This window comes from Rhodamnia argentea, chromosome 2 (genome assembly GCF_020921035.1).
Source record: "Rhodamnia argentea isolate NSW1041297 chromosome 2, ASM2092103v1, whole genome shotgun sequence".
Lineage (NCBI taxonomy): Eukaryota > Viridiplantae > Streptophyta > Magnoliopsida > Myrtales > Myrtaceae > Rhodamnia > Rhodamnia argentea.
The window spans coordinates 11,472,014-11,492,906 of NC_063151.1; the positions used below are offsets into that span (position 1 = coordinate 11,472,014).

The 20,893-nt window shown below is 40.1% G+C and overlaps 1 protein-coding gene and 1 pseudogene across 1 annotated transcript; both read right to left on the reverse strand.

The window, feature by feature from the left end:
• Positions 1 to 190: 190 nt before the first annotated feature.
• LOC115732486 lies at positions 191 to 4,256 on the reverse strand (annotated as a pseudogene).
• A 14,415-nt stretch (positions 4,257 to 18,671) lies between these two features.
• On the reverse strand, positions 18,672 to 20,455 carry LOC115730904 (fasciclin-like arabinogalactan protein 1). Its single transcript, XM_030661520.2, has 2 exons — positions 19,709 to 20,455; positions 18,672 to 19,472 (listed from the first exon to the last, which is right to left on the reverse strand). Exons 1-2 carry the CDS (start codon positions 20,366 to 20,368, stop codon positions 18,885 to 18,887), a joined length of 1,248 nt encoding a protein of 415 aa, XP_030517380.1. The 5' UTR covers positions 20,369 to 20,455; the 3' UTR covers positions 18,672 to 18,884.
• Positions 20,456 to 20,893: the final 438 nt, after the last annotated feature.

Genomic DNA, 20,893 nt, shown 5'->3' on the forward strand with positions numbered 1-20,893 from the left:
GATAAACCCCGCAAAATCACATGGTTCAGAGACTATTTCTCTTTTGGAAAAACAAGTAGCCACAACATATTTTCCGTCAATAACAGAAGAATTCAAACCAAGCTTATACCCATAAAAAGAATTCATGGCTCACAGAAACACCTCAATAACCACTCAGTAAAAGAAAAATTGAAAAGTAGAGAAAAGGGGGCTACAATGCCAAAGCCACGAGCAACAAAGTAAATGCCATGAACCCAAAACTCCCACAGCAACTCCTAACACTTGCATTAGCCGTCCGGTCGGCCACAGTATTCTCTGGTGAATCAGCCGGCGCATCCGATGCCCCCATTGTTGCTGGGGCCGGTGGGGACTCGGCTGTCATATCTGGCATCGGAGCTGGTGCTGGTGCAGGCGATAGCACCGCCTTGAACAGCTCCTGGGGGAGCAGGACCTTGTCAAGTGTATAGATTGCCAGTGGCAGCTCATCAAGCAAAGTCCCTGTGATCTTCACTGTGTTGACTTTGGTCTACAGGGTCACATCTTGACCGTCGTTCTGCACCGTGAAGTCAAACTTCCTAGACCCATCGGTCGCCAGCGTGTTCATCAGCCTGTTGTTCGACCTGAGCATGGACATCGACATGTATATAGGCACCGCAAAGGACTCCAGGAATGAGGCCCTGTTGACCGCGGTTGTTGAATTTTGGTCGGAATGCTTTGAAGGGGTCATCGAGCGGGCAAAAGACCGTCAAACCTCCAATGACATTGTCCTGGAAGTCGCGATCAGCAATGGAGAATGCAACCATGATGAGTTCTTTATCGCTTGATCTTTCTCAATCAAGGAGTTAACGGTTTGATTTTTGCTCTTAATTAGATGACATCTCAAAAATCACTAACGCTTACTGCTTAGAACATAAGACATTGCTGTTTCTGTGATCAATGGCATATATGTGAATAAGATGAAGCAACAAGCAGTTAGAGATATGCCCTAAAGCGACTATGTAATAGTTACATGTTAGGGATTTCAGTTGTATTTTCAATTTCTTATTTAATTAATGGCAAAGACGTATTTATTCATTTGTCCAATTATTTACTTATATGAATAAATTCCATAAGATCAGTTGTGGCTGGACCTATTCTTGAGATGTTGAGAATATGTGTGACAAGTTCACGGTTAGACCGAATCTTTAAACTGTTCCCGATCAATAGATCATTGAATGGATATCAATGATCTTGTTGAGATCGGTGTGTTCTTGACTTCACAATTAAGTATTGGATACTTAAGGGAATGACAAATCACAGGTTATTGGGTATTGCGATGCCCGAGTTAGAACACATGTGCTTGTATTAGACAAGTTCACTGAACGTGACACGCGCTAAACGATTAGCGACATGGAAGCTTTTAGCGTGGTCAATGTCTAATCGTTCATGCTTTGATCTTGTATAAATAATCCTTAGACCTGAGGCACATTGTTGACTTGTGTGTTGGATGGCTATGATTCACGAGGACGCATATTGACGGTTTGTCGATCCGTCTTTGTACTTGATGGTCACACTTCATGCACATACGAAGTCACACATGTGCGCAAAATGGAATCTGTCTCCTTGTCACATGCAAGGTATGATATCCTATGCGATTTAATTATGACAATGCATTGAAATCCTCGGCCGAGGTTGTAATCGAGAATAAAATGTTTATGTCTCATATAAATGCATGTCGATTAAATTTGTGCATATGATCGAATTGGTGACTTGACAAATATTCCATGGTCTTTGTTCGATCGGGATATAGTAAGACAGAGGGATTGAATTACACTATAGCCTAGAGCCGACGGGTTCATTATGTTCTTAAAGAATTCACATTGTTTGGGTAACCATGACATATTGCTAGATGTCACTCATGGCTTGTGGGACCTAGAGGTTAATTGGGACAATATTAATTCTCTTGGAAGTACTAATGTATTAGTGCATGTCTTACTGCCAACTCGGTGATGAACCTAGGGATGTTACACACCTTAACCAATACATGACGACGTTAAACGGAAAGGCGATATTGTAAATATGTTTGCAATCACGACTATCGAATTAGTCGGACAAAAGTTAGATTAAATGAGATTTAATTTTATTTTATTTTCGGTCATTGACGTACATGCATATAATGACATACACGTATTGTCCGGACACATATTGATGTGCCCAATTTGCGCACATAAGGGTGGTGTACCTTTTGTTTTTATAGTAATAAAAATTGTTATTATTATTTGTTAAAAAAAAAAAGGTAATGCGCTATGTGGTCAGCAACTACTTGCTAACCACATAATATTATGTGGTTAGCAAGTAGTTGCTGACCACACCGTCAACAACTACTTGCTGACCGCTAGTGCAGATCGTACAAAAATGCACAACGCGCACGATCCGAAAACGACATGATCGTGCGCGTTATGCATTGTAGACCGAAGAAATTAATTTGCAAAAACGTTGCAGAGTTTAGTTTTCTTAAGGGTGTGTGCATGTGTGCGTAAAAGTATGAGAAAAACCAGAAATATCTCTTTGCACTTTTATTCTTGCATTGACCGAAAGAAAATTGAGCGTGCGAAGAATTATTCCATAATATTGCTAGCACAATTCAAGTGGTGATTCTCGCGTTCGTTCTTCCGTTCATCGTTGCTATTGATGGTGTGTCTGAACTAGAGGCTCGACACTTATAGGGCTCGGATCGAAGAACGTCTGAACCTTTTCGTTTCAAGCACGTTTCAAGAAGCAATCCGTTAACCCTCTTAATCAATATATGATTTTCGATTGAAACGCACGAACTACGCCTCTAGAGATACATGTATGGGTTTTTATTTATTTCCGCTGCGTTTGACTATTTTATATATATTTTTTGCCTGTACATGTTATGCGAATCCCAACACAAGCCTCACTAACCATAAGATTCTGCATCACCAGAAATGAAACTGGATTTTTCTGGGCATGTCAACTGACCTTCAAGTCCAAACTTGCTTTGTTCCAATGTTTTACCTTTTTTCCCCCTTTTTTAACCCGAATATTTCACTTAAGGTGGTAATATCATAATATGGTATAGCAAAAGACAAAAAATAAGCATATGAAAGGGCTGGAAGATCAATTTATTCCATTCATTTGATTTGGATTTAGGAGGAGAACCAAAGATATCAAATTAGAAATGAGAAAAAAATGTCCCGAGAAAATCTCTAAATAAATTATATAAGTCAATTCTTCAAACAAGAAGATAAATCACTGCCCTTAACTCCACTAGAAAAATAAGCATTTCTAAAAAAGAATCACCACATTTGCGCACTCGATCAACATGACTTTGCTAGCATACCGTGATAATTGTGTACCACAAATTTTTAAAAGAGCAGATCACACAATAATTTTTAATCATTTGTTATTTATTTTGTGTGGCCTAAAAGAGACTATTCGCATAATAGTCATCCATACACTGTTATATAATCAATCTTCAAAGAATTAATAATCAATACACGCATTTGTTACTAATATAAAAAATAAAATAAAAAAGACCACACACACACAGAATTCTAACTTGTCCAATAAAAAGGTACTCTTGTACGGAGGGGTAAAATGCTTGATACCATTACCTCACAAGTCTTCATGGCATCAGAACTATTTGACAGCACGTCGGCGAACTCCTTGCAGCCATGCGCCGCCATCACGTCCGTCACATTCACCTGGGTCGGCTCCGGAACCAGTGCCGCCGCGACGGCCGACGGCAGCACCTTGCTGATCTGTATCACCGATATGTTGTACGGCACCTCCTCCACGGACCTCACGTAGTACGGCCCAACATCGCCGCTGCCGCCCTCCTGTGGGGCAAAACCCACCTTCCCGCCCTTGAGGTCGGTAATGTTGACGAAGCCGGAGGAGCCCGGGGCGGAGCCGGTGGACTGGAAGAGGGTGGCGGCGAGGGCGAAGCCGTCGGTGAGCTGGTGGAGCTTCTGGGAGACGAAGTAGTCGAGGAGGACGTGGAGGGAGAGGATGTTCTTGAGCGTGGCGTTGGAGTGGTGCTCCGCGAGGAGGTCGTTCATGGCGGCGTCGGAGACGGCGAGGACTGTGATGGTGGTGCGGCTGTTGATCTCGGCCGCGAGGTGGGTGATGCTGAGATATTGGTTGAAGGTGGAGAAGTCCGGGTGGCCAGCGAGGAGGCGCGTGATGTTGTGCGCGAGGGCTGGGGAGGCGGCGGCGGCCAGGAGTAGGAGGAGTGCCGCTAGGAGGTGCGGCGGCGCGCAATGGACCTGCATTTTTCGAGAGAGAGAGAGAGAGAGGAGACGGTGGAAGCTCAGGGAGTGGTGAACAGGTTGGCGAGCTGAGCGAGATGTGATGGACGGTCTTCAGAGATTTTGAAGTCTGGAAGAGATGGTCAAAGATTTAATTTTGAATTACGTTTTAAAATAAATAATTTTTTTTTTAAAACCTCCATGACCATAATCTCATCTCGAATAAATCTCGAAAAATTAGACATACATTAGTACCACAAAGAAAATTGACACGAAATGAAAAGAAGAATTTGGAAAATAGGAAATTGTATTTATGATGATTTCTTACATGTGCACAACGATATATAAAGGAAATAATTTTTTTTTATTTTACAGCCAATCTCATGGATTGATTGATTCAATTAATCTATCAATCAAAGGTTTACACAATCATGGATTGAACAATTCGATCAATCCAAAATTTACGCCAATCGGGATAAGAACAAGAGTGCCATATTTTCCTAGGTGCCGCAAATTTCAAAAATAGATTACTTAAGTGACATTGGCGATTGCCCTTTCCAGAAAATCTGAGGTGGACAATTTTAGTATTTTAAAAAAAAATCCACATCGAAATAAAATACTGAAAAAATAAAAATAAAAAATTCCACGTCGCAATAAAAAAATTAAAAAAATAATGAAAAAGTCCACATCGGAATAGAAAATTAAATAAAAAAATCTATGTCGGATGATTTGTAAGAAATGGCACAAAATGAACGATTTTATTCTGACGTAACACTTAAAAGAGTGAAAAAAAAAAAAGTTATGGCACTCGTTCTGTTCTTATCCCTGAAACAATCTTTTACTTCGAATAGTTGAGTAAATTTCTGTAGCAAAGAGACGAAGTTAAAAACGTGCATATAGAATATAGATATTCGATAAACTAGAGCATATCCATCCATAGACCAATACCAAAGCGCCATACAACAGCTCGGCAATAGAGACATTCACAATTATTAATTAATGATTTCTGAATATCAGAGACCCTCTATATCTTTCAAAAAAAGGAACATTACATCAACAATATGATCGAATGCTAGAAATAGGCTTATTCTTATAAACTGTCATACGTAGTATTGTGACATCACAAATTTTGCCTCCATTTTCAAAAAACTATGAAATTAGCCAAGAGTTGACCAAAAAGCTGACTAAGATTTGACTGATGATATACAAGGCACAAAATTTTATAAACGTTTTAGATACGGTGAATAATTAGATTTAAGAGTGCAAAGTCAAAAAGCTGATGCATAATCTTTATTCAGTACCTATCTAATTATCAAAGTGAGATCACGGAAGTTGACCCAAAAAGAAACATTAACATGCAAAAATAAGGTTTTGCTCGTTGTCATGTAATGATAGACATTTTTCAGCGAACGAATGGGGATGACAACCTATGTAGCACCGACAAGTGATTTCTTAAAAAATTGAGAATTCTGACACGTTGGCACACATTGTATGTTAAATATATATTTTTATATATACATAACAAATTATCATTTTTATGTACTCCAAACATCACGATATTATAGGTTTCTAGACCTACAAGTGCCTAAATGTCATAGCCATTTCATATTTGACATTTAGATATGATTGATTTGCAGTAAAAATGCTCGATGACCGCATATAGTAGCTTCAAACTCATAAGATCACATCATATTCCAAAAAAATGTTGATGGAAAATGTTACCCAAAACATAAAGAGAAAGAAAAAAAAAAGCATCTCAAGGAATTGGAGATGTTGATAGCCCTGCCTCTTAGCAAGGATTCTTGCTGTAGCTTAGCCCAAAAAACAAAGAAAGAGCAACAATTCATATTGAAATCGGTCGGATTAGGTCATTCTCAAATTTCCTCAAATGCCATGAGTTGAAGAATGCAACTACATTTCATTCAAATACTCCATAAAAATTGAAGAAAAAAAAAAAGCAATCCACATTCCACCATTAAGTTTAACAATCAACCATAAGTGGAAAACAAAACAAAAAAAAAACCTATTTCACCATTAAATATAATAAAAAGTCATTCATTATATTATCCGCTCCTTCTAACAAAACAATGTCATTCATTATATTATCCGCTCCTTCTAACAAAACAATGGACTCTATATCTAGCTCATCAAGTAAAAAACTTACAACTTAAAGCACCTCAACATCTTCAAACATGTGAAATGCATCACTATTAATATCCCACATCTTGGTCTCTCCATAGAATACCACTCTTAAATGGACTCAACGTCATCAAAAGGCCCACTTCTAGATGCAAAATTTATGTACTCCCTATTCACCTTTTTAACGCTCATCCTCGTTAGGAAAGTATTTCCTAATGCATTTCTTTCTTTGTTGGTTGATGTCATAATCCTTATATGGAGAAATTCGGGTAGGATCTTCATTGAGCCATTGATCGCTATAGTATCTAACAAAACAAAATAAGTAAGAGGAGTATTATATCATCATGTCGAAGAAACAATGACCAATATAATAGTAATCTCACATAAGTTTTGAACTTACCTAGGATTCAAGATATTTACCAAGCAATGAAGTGGAGTATTGTTCTTACTTCAACAATCCAAAAGAATTGCATAAACCACCTTATAAAATGTAGGCTCCTCATCTAGCCTTTTCACTTCATGCATATATAGTTTTCTTCACTTCTTCAATCATCAAATCCCACATGTCATAAACCAAGGAAAAACAAGGCCTGTCGGTGTGACAAATTCTAAGCAAGTCATAAATAGAAGCCGTGAAGGAAAGTATGTAATCAATTGAATCCCACAAAAGATGGTCCAATACCTTTTCCTTGCCACAAAAGATGATCCAATACCTTTTCCTTGACAAACCTAGCCCTCCATTGATTATTATCTCAATAGATACTCCATTTCTCACAAATAACCATGTTTTGAAGATCACTTTTTATCAACTTAAACCTCCTAAACGTCACAATCATCGAAGCAAAACGTGTATCCGCCACGGAAAGCAACTTCACGTGAACAAACTCATTGTATATCGCTAATCTCATTGAATGGCTCATGATGAAATTTTTTATTTGCATAACATCATCAACAATCTGTGTAATTCAAATACACTCCTCATATGCTACTTGATTGGCCTTCACATTCTTTGCGGCACAAATATTCTTCAAAGCTAGATTTAGGGTGTGCACCACACAAAGTGCCCAAACAATGGATGGAAATTCTTGCTTGATGAGTTATTCCGCGCTCTTATAATTTGAAGCATTATTCGTAATGACTTGGACCACATTCCCATGCCCAACTTCATTGATTACTTCTTTTAATAAGTTAAAAATGAAATGCATGTCCTTCCTTTCTTCCGAATAATCAATTGATTTTATAAACATAACATTTTCATCCAACACCACCATGAAGTTAATAAGCAATCTCCTTGTGAGTCACTCCATCCTTCACTCACAATACTTACACCCTTATCCTTCCAAATGTTTCTAAAAGGTATTAGGAAAGTGAGCAGAAGTCCAATAACTTCACTTGGGAAGATCGCTAAGAGGAAACTCGAACCCATCAATATATCCAGTTGGATCCACTTTCACTCAAAAACTTTAGCCAATGAGTTATGGACAAACTATGATATATTAACTGCTCAACACTATATTAATCTTTAATGTGAGATTTCTCTAACACAACTCACACGTGCATCCTAACAATCTCCCCCTCACGTGTAAGCACTAGTGTTAGGTTTGCTCCCCCTAAGTTTAGGTATTCTTCTGCACCAAGATATCTCAACTCAAATCTCCATCAACTCCTATCAGACCCACCCGCTTTGCTACACCATAATGCCTACCGGCCCGAAAATCGCACCGGTTACCAAATTCCTTCCTTGAGATATTCACCAAACACCGATGTCGCAACCTAAAAATTAGGCTAATGGATTATCGGGCCAATTGAATCAACTAACATAATTCGAACCCTCCCAAGTCCTACCGAATCGCAACTTAGGTTTATTCATGAAAAAAAAATATATTCAATTGGAGCCGCCACTAATCATTTACGGAAGGTTGATTAGAAACCTTAATAAAATAGAGGGAGAACTATTTTATTTCTGCGCACTAGAGAAAAATGGGATCGGGGACTTGGTTACATTAATTGGAAAAATTAATGCCCTTCCGGTACCAATTTCGTGAAAAAGCCTTTTCGATTGATCGATGTGAATTCGATGATTAATTGGAAAAATGTGACATGAAGACCATATATTAAGCGCCCAGATGATGATTCTTTTTGGTATTTTCGGTAATAAAAACAATAAAAAAATTTGAACAAAAATAAACAAAAATGCCCATAATATACCTTTTAATTTTCGATTTTTCCGAAAAATCCTCGCATTCCCAAAGATCCGGGCTAGAGCGAGATTTTATCCTCTACATCCTCGAGGATTCAAGCCAGTATGCGGATATATGTATAGAAAAACAACGTCCATTCTCGCCAATGGGCAGAACACGAATTTACGTACTAAATCACATCCCATTCCACGAGATCATGGCTAAGGCGTGTGATTTAATTTTTCCGAAGGGTCTAGGCACATAGGGAGCATATATTATGGGCATGTTTGTTTAAAGATGTGCAAATTTTATAACAAATCAAAAACAGACAATCAAATGATTAGATATGACAATACAAAATAAAATAAACACCAAATCACCTATGAATTTCGAAAATCACATGCGGATGTTGAGATTGGTAAGTAATCTTGCTTTATCTGAAAAGGATTCCCATCTTTAAAAATTCGAGAGATTATCTTTTGAGATTTTGAAAGTATTTCAGATAATTCCCAAGTTAGAAAGAGATAACTCTAGTTCAAGGCAATCTTATCCGCAAGAGTTATGACATGCTTAGGATTTCCGAAAAGATTTCAAATTCGGATATAAGATAATCCGAATATTCCAAAAGACATGTGCAATCTTTTCAAGATAACGTTCGGGATTTAGATTTACTCGAAAACCAAGTCATGAGATATATCTAAAATCCAACAAATATATCTAAAAGTTGCATTCAAAGATATGTACTTTATCCACAAGATTTGCTCAAAATTTTAGATAACTCAAGTTTAGGCAAGAGGAATCCTTGTAGATAATCGAGCAATTCAAACAAGTTCGGATTATGAAAAGCAAGATAACCTTGATATAAAAAAATTAGAACTTTGACTTATCTTGAGATTGGCTTTCCAAAATTCGAACTTGGATCGTCGAGAAGCTTGCGGATATGGTGGACGACAACTTTTGCGGACAAAAGAGTGTTCACAATGGCTCTTGGTGCGGATTCATGTCAATGGCTTAGTGTCAAACAACCCAGGTTCCGTGCACGTCCTCCTCCTCTGCAGTGTTGACTAAATGTGATCTTTCATTCATCCCATAATGTCCAAGAGAGTTCTTGCATGAGTTTCGAGCATGCCGCATTATGGGTGATTGACAAGTGACCAAGGAAACGTGAGTACATGTAAAGAATTTATGAAAAAAAAGAACTTGGGAGGTACCACCGTATCAATAAAACTTGCAAACGAAACTAGACCAAACCAACCTTTTCATCAAGCATGCAAACAACTGCGGAAATATCGCTCGGATCGAGCATGGTAAACGCTCAATTTGGTGATCGACTCAGCGTGCCAAGCGGCATCGTCGTGGGGCTTAATTCCACGAATCTTTGAGATTCCACGAATGGCCAAGAACATCATCCTTGCGAGGCTCGAAGCGTAGGAACAAATTGCTTTCGGTGTGTGGAACTCGGAACAGCGGCCTCGTCTCGACACATGGAGGTTCATGACTAGACTTCTCGCAACAGCGGTGATACTCAGCCGAGGACTTGGCGGGGCACACGATCACGGTTCGCTCACCGATGACGAGGACTTCAAAGTTGTGCACAACCTGACGGAGGATGGAGAAACCACGAACTCATGCGTTATCTTGGAATCCAAAAGGAACTCATTGAGTGCTTGGGCAAATCTGAAATTTATCTGAAAATTTTGGAAGGGAATCATATTAACGTTTATAATATTACGAGCTTTGACTCAAAACTGCTGGGCATAAGTGATGTCCCTTAGACATGATTCCTCATAAAGGAAAAGCATAATGAAAGCATGCCAAAATAAAAGAAGCTGAAGAACTCGGAACCCCTTTTGGTTTAGTTCGATGACAGCCTTGGTCTTCGCGTGGAGATTAAGCCTAGAAAGGCTCGGGCTCAAGAGTTTAAAAACGAAACAAATCGTGATGATGATTCGCCTTAATCTGATGGCCGCGCAAAAACTTGTGGCTGCGTCGATGGAAATTTGCCTTCACCGAGATGGTCTCGTTAGAATCGAGGGAACGCCGGGATGCGAGAAACAATCAAGAACAATATCGGCGATTGCTCCTTTGGCGTCCGAATCCTTCTCATCATGTGTCATGCTCTTCTCTATTCTGCAGACTTGGAATAATTTGCCAAAAGAAAACGAGATGTCTTTCTCTATCAGAATCTTCTCCACCTCCCTTTGGTCGTGTGCTTCTCTTCTTTGCGACCTCAATGTCGCTTATTGAATTGTGTCGCCCCCTATGGCCGTGTATTACAATGAAGTGGCCTCCTCCCCCGTCGTGTTGTGAACAAGCTCCCTATTTATAGAACAAACTAGGGTTTCACGACTTTCGTTTAATTACGAAGTAGTCCCTTAACTTCAGGTAATCGCAATTTGATCCAGAGACAAAATATTCCATTTCATTAAGTCTTTTTCTCAATTAATGAGCATCCTTAATTAAAAGTCTTTTTCGCAAATAAAACATTAAATGGGCTGGTTTAAACTCAAATTAGACCTCAAGACCTTAATGAATTTTTCGGAGTTGCCCCCTAGCTAGCCGATTCTCGCTCTTTGAGCTTTGGTCCATCGCTCTTCGATTGGAATCCATTTTTCACCGCCCATCCGATTAAATTTAAATGCAATGTAATGCAATATGATGCTAAAAATAAATATGAAAAATGATTTGATTATTTTTGGTAGGAATTAAAATTAATTCCTAATTTTTATGCAAAATAAATGACTAAAAAGATAGTCAAAATTTAGGTGTCAACAACCGATACATATTGAGAGTGGGTCACCAATCAACCAAGCGGCTCGATACTATTTGTTAGAAGAGTGCAGGTGAAGTCCGATACCTTCACTTGGAGATATCACCAAAAGGAAGCTCAAGTCCGAGCCTGTTGATATATTCGGTTGGACCCACCTTCACTCAAAAGCTTAAGTGTGATGTCTCAAAATTTCAACGTTGGTAAAATAATTGAATTCAATGGATTTTAACCATAAATTCTAGTATGATTAATAATATTGAATTTTTGAGGATTGAGGGACAATCGATAGACATTGAATTATGGAATTGAAAATGGTATTGGATAACCCTAAGGCATTGGACAAGGAAAAACCAAGTCGAATTAATCGAGCCGTCAAACCGAAGCATCGAGACAATTTGCATCCAAACCTAGCCGTAACCAAATTTGAGTAATGGATTTACTATTTTGCCCCTAAAGGTAAATTTACTTTTTTGCACTTGCCTTGAAATTACAATTCTACTCCTTTGCAAAATTACCATTTTACCCTTAGTGTTAAATTACCATAGTGACCTCAATTATTGATTACAAATTGACTAACTTGCACCTTTTTTATGAAATTACCCTTTTGCCCCTAGCATTAATGACAAAAGACAAAAGTCATCATTGGATGATATTTTGCTTGACCCCACCATCACTTTATCTTCTTCCTTCTCTCTCTCTCTCTCCCCCCCCCATTCGGCCGACCACCCCGCTCTTTACCTCCATTGCTGCCCCCCAAGCTTCATCTTCATCGTCCTCCCCCGCCGCACCACCGCTAGTCGCCACCGTTCATATATCACCATCCATGACCGAGCCATCTCACCATCATTACCACCGTCCATTGTAGCCACCGCTGTCACCGTTGAGCCACCGCCGCACCACCCCGAGCCCAACCGACGTGCCCTTGATTGCCCGGCCACCATGCAACCGAGCCGCGCCTTCATCACCATGTCGTTACCAAGCCACCCACCGAACCGAGCCACACGCCACCAACCGAACCATCATTGCGTGCCGTTCGTAGCCACGCCGCCATCGTTGCCGTTAGCTTTAATTTGTGAGTTAACTTCCTAATCCTCGATTAGGATGTTAATTGCGTTTAGGGATTAGTTTAGTTAATGTTAATCGTGGTTAGAACATGTTAATCTTGGTTAATTTAGTTAACCTCGATTAGGATAGTTAACCATGGTTATGCTAATTAACCATAGTTAAATTAGTTAACCATAGTTGAGTTAATTAATCATAGTTGAGTTAGTTAACTAAGGTTGACTTAACTAACTGTAGGTAGGTTAGTTAACCGTAGTTGAGTTAATTAACTATGATTGGGTTAATTAATCGTGGTTGGATTAAATAATTATTATTGTTATTGTTATTATTTGGTGATGATTTGGTGATTGTTTTGTGTCCTTGAATGTGTGTGTGTGTGTGTGTGTGTGTGTGTGTGTGTATAGACATCATAAGTAATCACCTAGATTGGGATTAAATTGCTATATTGAAAAATGAATTTTTGGACACGTAATTAAGGATGCAGCAGGACCTAGCATCAAACTACCATGTTTTTTAGTCCAAAAATTCCAATATGGTGTAGAAATGAAGAATACTAAGTTTGACGAAAAACGTATGTCTCGGTGACCACGTGTGAATTTTTTATGGAATTTTTAAGCGAGAAAAATTGCAATAAGTTGAGTTGCGAGCATGACCATATTTGCATTAGGCCAAATGCAAAGATATGAACCGGCATGATTGTCTAGTGTGCTCATAATGGAAATCATCACCCGGAGGGTGCTTGGGGACGATGCTTGATATATCCATGCCGACGGGAGTTCGGAATCACACGGCTTATCGAACCCACCCCCACAATCCGTGCGGCCGGGAGTTCAACATCACACGGCTAGAAGGATACCGAGTCACAGCTTGTGCCGAGTCAATGCTCCTTACAAGAATACATGATATGTCCACGCCAGCCGAAGTTCGGAATCACACGGCTTATCGATTATCGTGCCCAATGAGACGGGACGATATCCGGTCATGCCGAAAGACCGCCAACCTTCGAGTTGTGCCGTGGCCGAGATCGGTCATAATAATCGGAACACGTGTGATACATTTTACATGCAAGACCGTGATAAGTATTATGGTGGTGTGCCTTGGCTGATGTGTTATTTATATAATGCCATAACGGACACTATACGGGGTGTTGTGTCCCAAGGTGAGGTGAGTGTGCATGTGGTTAATGGTTGACTAGTTGAGTCAAGTGCATGATCACTTAGTAATTAGGGCGTTACGGAAGTCGCACGCTATTGATCTACCATTGATATTAACTTGCATGTTTAGGCCACTCCGAGCGAATCAAAACCCTATTTGGGCTTAGGGCATTGATTTGCGAAGATTTTATATCTCATTTGTTGTTGTTAACTATTTTCGGGCCCTTAACCATAGAGAGCGGACCGGTTCGGTTTGGGGTGCCACTTGATCAAACCCACGATGTCACGTCGCATCCGATTCCCAATTCAAACCTTGTTTGGGAGTACCACGTAATGACGTTCTAGGTCGAAGAGGGGTTGGGGTACCTAGTACCTCACCGTTTCAAGGCCCGGTTCGTCCGTCATAGTGAGGTCCTCTTCGGGTCGATTTGAGATTTTGACAAACCTCCGAGCGCGAGCCCGAAGATCCAAACCTTGGACCCGATGGACATTGACACCCCCGATGGGGAAGTGGAGGACTTGGAGTTTGATCCAAATGATGATCCCGAGACCTCGACCGACTACTAGCTCTGAGGAGGATGTGGACGTCGATCCCTTTTGAGTAGCTTGGAATAACATTAACCCCAACCCCGACCCAGTATTTGTTTATGGTTGCAGTAAATGGCCCCGAGGTAGGGCCTGTACATACGTACTTCCTAGGGTTAACAATAAATAAATAAAATGAGCTTTTGCTGTATGATGGTTATTGATTTCCTTTCTAACTATCCCTGTTTTTATGTTGGTCTGGGGATGAGTATCGTTTCCGCATGCACTTAATTGAAAGATAAAATAAATGGGTCGATGACGTGCCTGGGACGTTGCCCTTAAATGACTTGAGACGTTTGGTATGGTTATTGTGTGCCCGAGAGTTGGGATGTGACATTAAGCAAATGAGTTATGAGCCAACTATGATATATTAACTGCGCAACACCAAATCAATTCTCAATGTGGGATTTCTTTAACACAACTCACACGTGCATCGTAACAAAAGGTACACACAAACTCTTAATATTTTTTTGGGTAAGGGCCACAAACTCTTAATATTTGTCTTTTCTTTTTGCAACAAAGTAGTCCTCAACAAATAATATTTTCGTGGTACATATCCCCGTAATGTTGTGATTAGTAGCATAAGTGAAAGCGGATTGAAAGTAAAGGTTCCTTGCTAGATTAAACGGCAAACCCGCCACATAGAACATCCTAGCAATCTCATGATCTAAATGTTCCCGTTGAGTCATGTTGAATGCATTCTCAATTGATGATCTACTCCCACTTCCAATCTTCCTTTTCCTAGAGTCAAAGGATGAATCCATCCCACCAATATTACCACATCCACTAGCTAAAAAATAGAAAGGGCAAAGGCACATTTCTAGGCGTATTACTCCTTAATCTAGTATTTACCTCTTCATTTAATCTTTCCATCTCCAAAAGATCTTTTTTTTTCCTACTTTTCCGTGTTTTGCAATCTCTTTTCCACTTATCATCAACAAAGGGGTCCTAACTCTCATCTATGAACTCTCAAAATCTTTTTCATAAAAATTTGCATCTCTAAGTGCAATTCCCCCTGCATCGCCATGATCAGCCAACCTAGTAATATACCTCAAAAGCAATTTATTTACTTCTTCATTGGTGGATGTAAGTAATATTGTACTAGAAGGGCTACTGTCCATGTTTGATATCACTCTACAAAAAATAAAATTACAAGAACTATAAATTTCATATGTATTAGAGCATGAATTTGTGTTAAACATACAAGTTTTGGCCCCCAAATAGACATCAAACACAGCCATATGAACCTACAATATTAAAATGCTACATCTGCGGTTCTTGAAAGCACAAAGCAAGCATGCTTTAAGAATATCATACAACCACACACATGAATTGGTCTATCAATTCTATTGTCCTAAATGATTACAGTAAACACAAACCCAACGGGCAAAAGAAAAAAAAAAGTTGGGTAGGACAAAAAGCATATTGAGTTGTCAAGGCACTCAATCATGGGTATCAAATAATCAACAATGGCAGTAATGCAATTTAAAAGTAGCTATAGATTGGGCAAAATCAACTACTCTCCACGATATTCTAATTCAAGGCCATGCATCTAAGTTGCTACATCCAATCTACCTCCCAAAAAACCCTCTCAGATGATTAAACTACTGGAACTAGTTCAAGTTTCTAAAATAGCAAGACAGGATTCGAAGCCACAATTTGACCAGCGGGCATTCCGGACACTGTCCAATCCTTATCTAATGTGCAAAAATTTCAAGTGTGCAGTATCCCGCTAGAGAAAAGAACATCAAGAAACTAGAGAAAATGCACGTTTCAAAGTAGATCTTACAATTAAGCCTCGGAGCACGGACAACAAACTTACTATTGCGCACGTCCTCGGTCATCAAGTTTTTCCACAAATCAAAATTTTTACCATAGAAGTCGAGGCAAGCCGAGGTGAGGCAAGCGAGAGGGCAAGCTGAGACGAGGTTAGCGACCGCAAGGTGGAGAGCCGCAACTAGTTGAGGGAAGGCGACAAATGCAGTGAGGGGGGCGAGATGAGACGAGGCCGGTGGTTGTGAGGCGGCAAGCGAAGGCGAGAAACGACACTTCGAGCGGAGGAGAAAGACAACGCCGGACGGAGCATGAAGGTGCAAAGAGAGGACACGCCCGGAGAGGAGGAGGAGGAGGAGGAGGAGACGCAAACGGAATCGAGAGCAGAGACAAAATTAAGGTTGCGTCTTTCTTTTGCCCTTAAAAAAAATTTTAACTTGCCGACCTCTCATGTGTCCACTATGTTGATTGCATGTCCGAGCATGTCTGAACGTGTCCGGCATGTGTCGTACACCAACATATGTCCGACATGCTAAAAAATCCCTAGGAGAAGTGTTCGTGCTACATAGATGATAATAGCGGGAGTAACATAACTTTTAGCGCTCACTTGAGTGTTATAATTTTTTTTTCGATCCCCTAAGTGCTATCGGGATTTCCCTCATCGGAAATCTGATTGGATGTCGGAATATCTGATGTGGATAATTTTAGTATTTAAAAAAAAAACACATCGGAACAAAAATTAAAAAAAAATGAAAATCCACGTCATAATGGAAAATTTAAAAAAAATCACGTGGGACTATTTGTCAGAAATGACACTCAAATGATCAATTTTACTCTAACACTTAAGTGAGCGAAAAAAATTACAGCACTCAAGTAAGCGTCGTACGAAAGTTATGGCACTCGTGCTATTCATATCCCCATACCAATCAATCTATGGAAGAGAATCAAACCCTATCTCTAACACTTGCCCTCAAGCTAGTGACTTGTATACGTAGAAGATGCCTATCTTTCTTAGCAAATATGGGTGCTATCTTTTGACATAGTGGTTTGGTGAAGATGTCCGCAGGTTATTTAGGGCTTGCATGGCAACGGTTCTATTTCTAAAAAGTGATTCTGATTAGAATTATTTTTTCTAATTTTGTTCCCTTGATGAGTTTTAGAGAATTGAAACGTGTTTGGTAACTGCACAAAATTTATGTTCATGGAACAGAAACGCATTTGGTAATTACACAAAATTTTTGTTTCCGAAAATAATTTTTCTTCCCAATTTTTTGTCATTTAAGTCAAATAATTATGTAGTTACTTTGTGAAATTTCATCATATATTTCAAATTAATTGAAGATTAATTTATATTGATTCTTTTATCTAACATATTGCATATAATATTTTTTTTGTGCTATTTCGTCTAATTGTCATGTCATAACAAGTCATTTTAAGCTTAAAAAGAGGATAGATCATGTTGGGTAGTGTGTGTTTTCGGATTAGCTCGGGTCCTCGTAGGCTTATACCAAATCGCCATGAAGGAATGTCAAATTCCATATTAGCGTGATTCGATAGCATATATATGTGTACATGCAAATGAAGTCGGCTACGATCTTTGAGGAAGGTAGATTGAGGACCTTATTGAATAGTCGGGAGAAACTGTTCAATTCTATGCAACCAGAGAAATCTAGGGTCTAAGGACTTGGGTGTTTCCACCGATGCCTTTTTGGTACCAAAGTTGAGTGTTTTCTAAACGTGTTTCATATAAATTTTTAATTCATTTTTAAACCTATGAGGTAAACTAATGCTAATTATTCTCGTAGGTTGTTTTTGTTTTTTTCAAAATTTTAAAAAACTAGACTAAGTCTAAAGTACTTAAACCTAGGCAAATCACAACCAATGAAATCAAGTGCGCAATCAAGGAATCATGACATTGATAAATTACATCATCAAAACCCTAATGAAGCCCTAAGGGCTTAGAGAAATATGGTTGGGGTTTAATTTCAAAGGTATTTATAATTTTCCTAAAAAAAAATCTATGAAATCTAGGGAATCTAGGCCCAAATCTATGAAAATGAGGTCATACTAATAATCTAAGCTTCTTCTATTTTTAGGGATTTTTTGAAATTTTTTATTTTTTTGAATTTTTTATTTATATTTTATTTTTTTATTATCTTATATATTTTTCTTTGAAAATGAGACATCGTTATATTTTAGGTTGAGTGAAAAGTGGCAAAAAAACTTAAAGGAAAAAATGAGAGATATATTCTGTTTTGTAATTCTTAAAAGTAATTCTTTTTTCTGAACCAACTTTTTTTTTGTCTTGGTTTTGCTCCAAAATTGTTCCCGGGAACGGAATTTGAACCATAATCATTTACGTTATCAAACATGATTCTCACTCTTTTTTTGTTCTAGAGAACAGAATCAAAAAATCAGAAGCGTTGCTATGTAGACCCTTAGCGGTTCCAATTCTTCTCATTGTAACTATTCCCTCTTGGATTTTATCTCGAGTAAAATGACAACTGACTTCTATTTGTTTTGTTTTTTCATGGAAAACTGGGTTCGCTACAAGTTTGAGTGCAACATCGTTGTCGCAGAGTAATGTGGTTGACCCATCGACTCTTACGCCAAGATCTAAAAGTAAATCTTATATTCGGACTACAGTCTTTGTCATAGCTCGATATTTGGATGTGGGCTGAAACAAAGTGGCTTTGTTTATTGCTAGTACTTAGTTAAATTTGAGATAAACTCCACAAAATCACATGGTTCACAGATTATTCCTCTGTTGGAGAAACAAGTAACCACAATCTTATTTTTCCATCAATGACAGAACAATCTAAGCCAAGCTTATACCCATAAAGCACTTCATGGCTCCCAGAGACACCTCAAACACCACTCGGTAAAATAATAATAATTGAAAGAAGAAACCCAAAAGAACAAGTTAGTTTCCCTAGTTAACACCAAAAAGTCACACTCTTACCTGAAAATGAAAAGTAGAGAAAAGGGGTTACAATGCCAAAACCACAAGCAACAAACTAAATGCCACGAACCCAAATCTCCCACAGCAACTCCTAACACTTGCATTAGCCGTCTGGTCGGCCACAGTACTGTCCGGTGAATCAGCTGGCGAGTCCGATGCCCCTGACGTTGGTGGGGCCGGTGGGGACTTGTGCTTCACCGCAGCCTTTGGTGACTCGGCTGCCTTCTCTGGCGTCGGAGCCGGTGCTGGTGCAGGCGATATCGCTGCCTCGAACAGCTCCTGGGGGAGCAGGACCTTGTCCAGTGTATAGATTGCCAGTGGCTGCTCATCAAGCAATGTCCCTGTGATCTTCACCGTGTTGACTTTGGTCTTCAGGGTCACATCTTGACCGTCGTTCTGCACCGTGAAGTCAAACTTCCTCGACCCATCGGTCGCCAGCGTGTTCGTCAGCCCGTTGTTCGACCTGAGCATGGACATCGACATGTATATAGGCACCGCGAAGAACTCCAGGAACGAGGCCCTGTTGGCCGTGGAGAGGTTGTTGAATTTCGGTCGGAATGCTTTGAAGGGGTCGTCGAGCGGGCAAAACACCGTTAATCCTCCGACGACATTGTCCTGGAAGTCGGCATCAGCAATGAAAAACGCAACCACGAGTTCTTTATCGTTTGGTCTTTACTCAATCAAGAAGTTAAGGATTTGATTTTTGCCCTTAATTAGATGACATTTCAGATATCACTAGTGCTTAGCACATAAGAAAACAAAATCTCATTTCTAACTCTTCAATGACCCCAAAAACAAAAAAAAACACTGAGTAATCTCATACGGAGGGACAAAATGGATGATGCCATTACCTCATAAGTCTTCATGGCATCAGAACTATTTGACAGTGCATCGGCGAACTCCTTGCAGCCATGCGCCGCCATCACGTCCGTCACATTCACCTGGGTCGGCTCCGGAGCCGGGGCAGCCGCGACGGCCGACGGCAGCACCTTGCTGATCTGTATCACCGATATGTTGTACGGCACCTCCTCCACGGACTTCACGTAGTAGGCCCCGACGTCGCTGCTGCCGCCTTCCTCTGGGGCGAAGCCCACCTTCCCGCCCTTGAGGTCGGTGATGTTGACGAAGCCGGAGGATCCCGGGGCGGAGCCGGTGGACTGGAAGAGGGTGGCGGCGAGGGCGAAGCCGTCGGTGAGCTGGTGGAGCTTCTTGGAGCCGAAGTAGTCGAGGAGGACGTGGAGGGAGAGGATGTTCTTGAGGGTGGCGTTGGAGGGGTGCTCCGCGAGGAGGTCGTTCATGGCGGCGTCGGAGACGGCGAGGACTGTGATGGTGGTGCGGCTGTTGATCTCGGCCGCGAGGTGGGTGACGCTGAGATATTGGTTGAAGGTGGAGAAGTCCGGGTGGCCAGCGAGGAGGCGCGTGATGTTGTGCGCGAGGGCTGGGGAGGTGGCGGCGGCCAGGAGTAGGAGGAGTGCCGCTAGGAGGTGCGGCGGTGCGCAATGGACCTGCATTGTAGAGAGAGAGAGAGAGAGAGGAGACGGTGGAAGCTCAGGGAGTGGTGAACAGGTTGGCGAGCTGAGCGAGATGTGATGGACGGTCTTGAGAGATTTAGAAGTCAGTAGAGAGAGCTCGCCACGTGGTTAGAGATTTAATATTGAATTACGTTTTCAAATAAATAAATAAATAATTCCAACCTCCAGGACAATTGACTTCGAAATATTTTCTTTACAATTTTACTTTTACCAAGATTCAGAGGGCTAGTACCAGTTCAATCGCTTGATAAATTGGATCAAAACGTGAAAATCGTAAATTCTTACAATATTTTCGCAAGCTTGTCATCAAGGTTCGTGAATCCACGGGTCACCAATTGGGTCCTCTCTTGTCATAAGTCACTTAAGTCCCGTCGATCGAATATGATTATCTTCTTTGCCAAGGCTTATCGGTTGGAATTAACTCTCTTAACTTATGAAGCCTCCGGTATCCAAACCCTTCGTGAAAAAAGAGGAAGTTTAGGCCAAAAAACTCACAAAAAAATA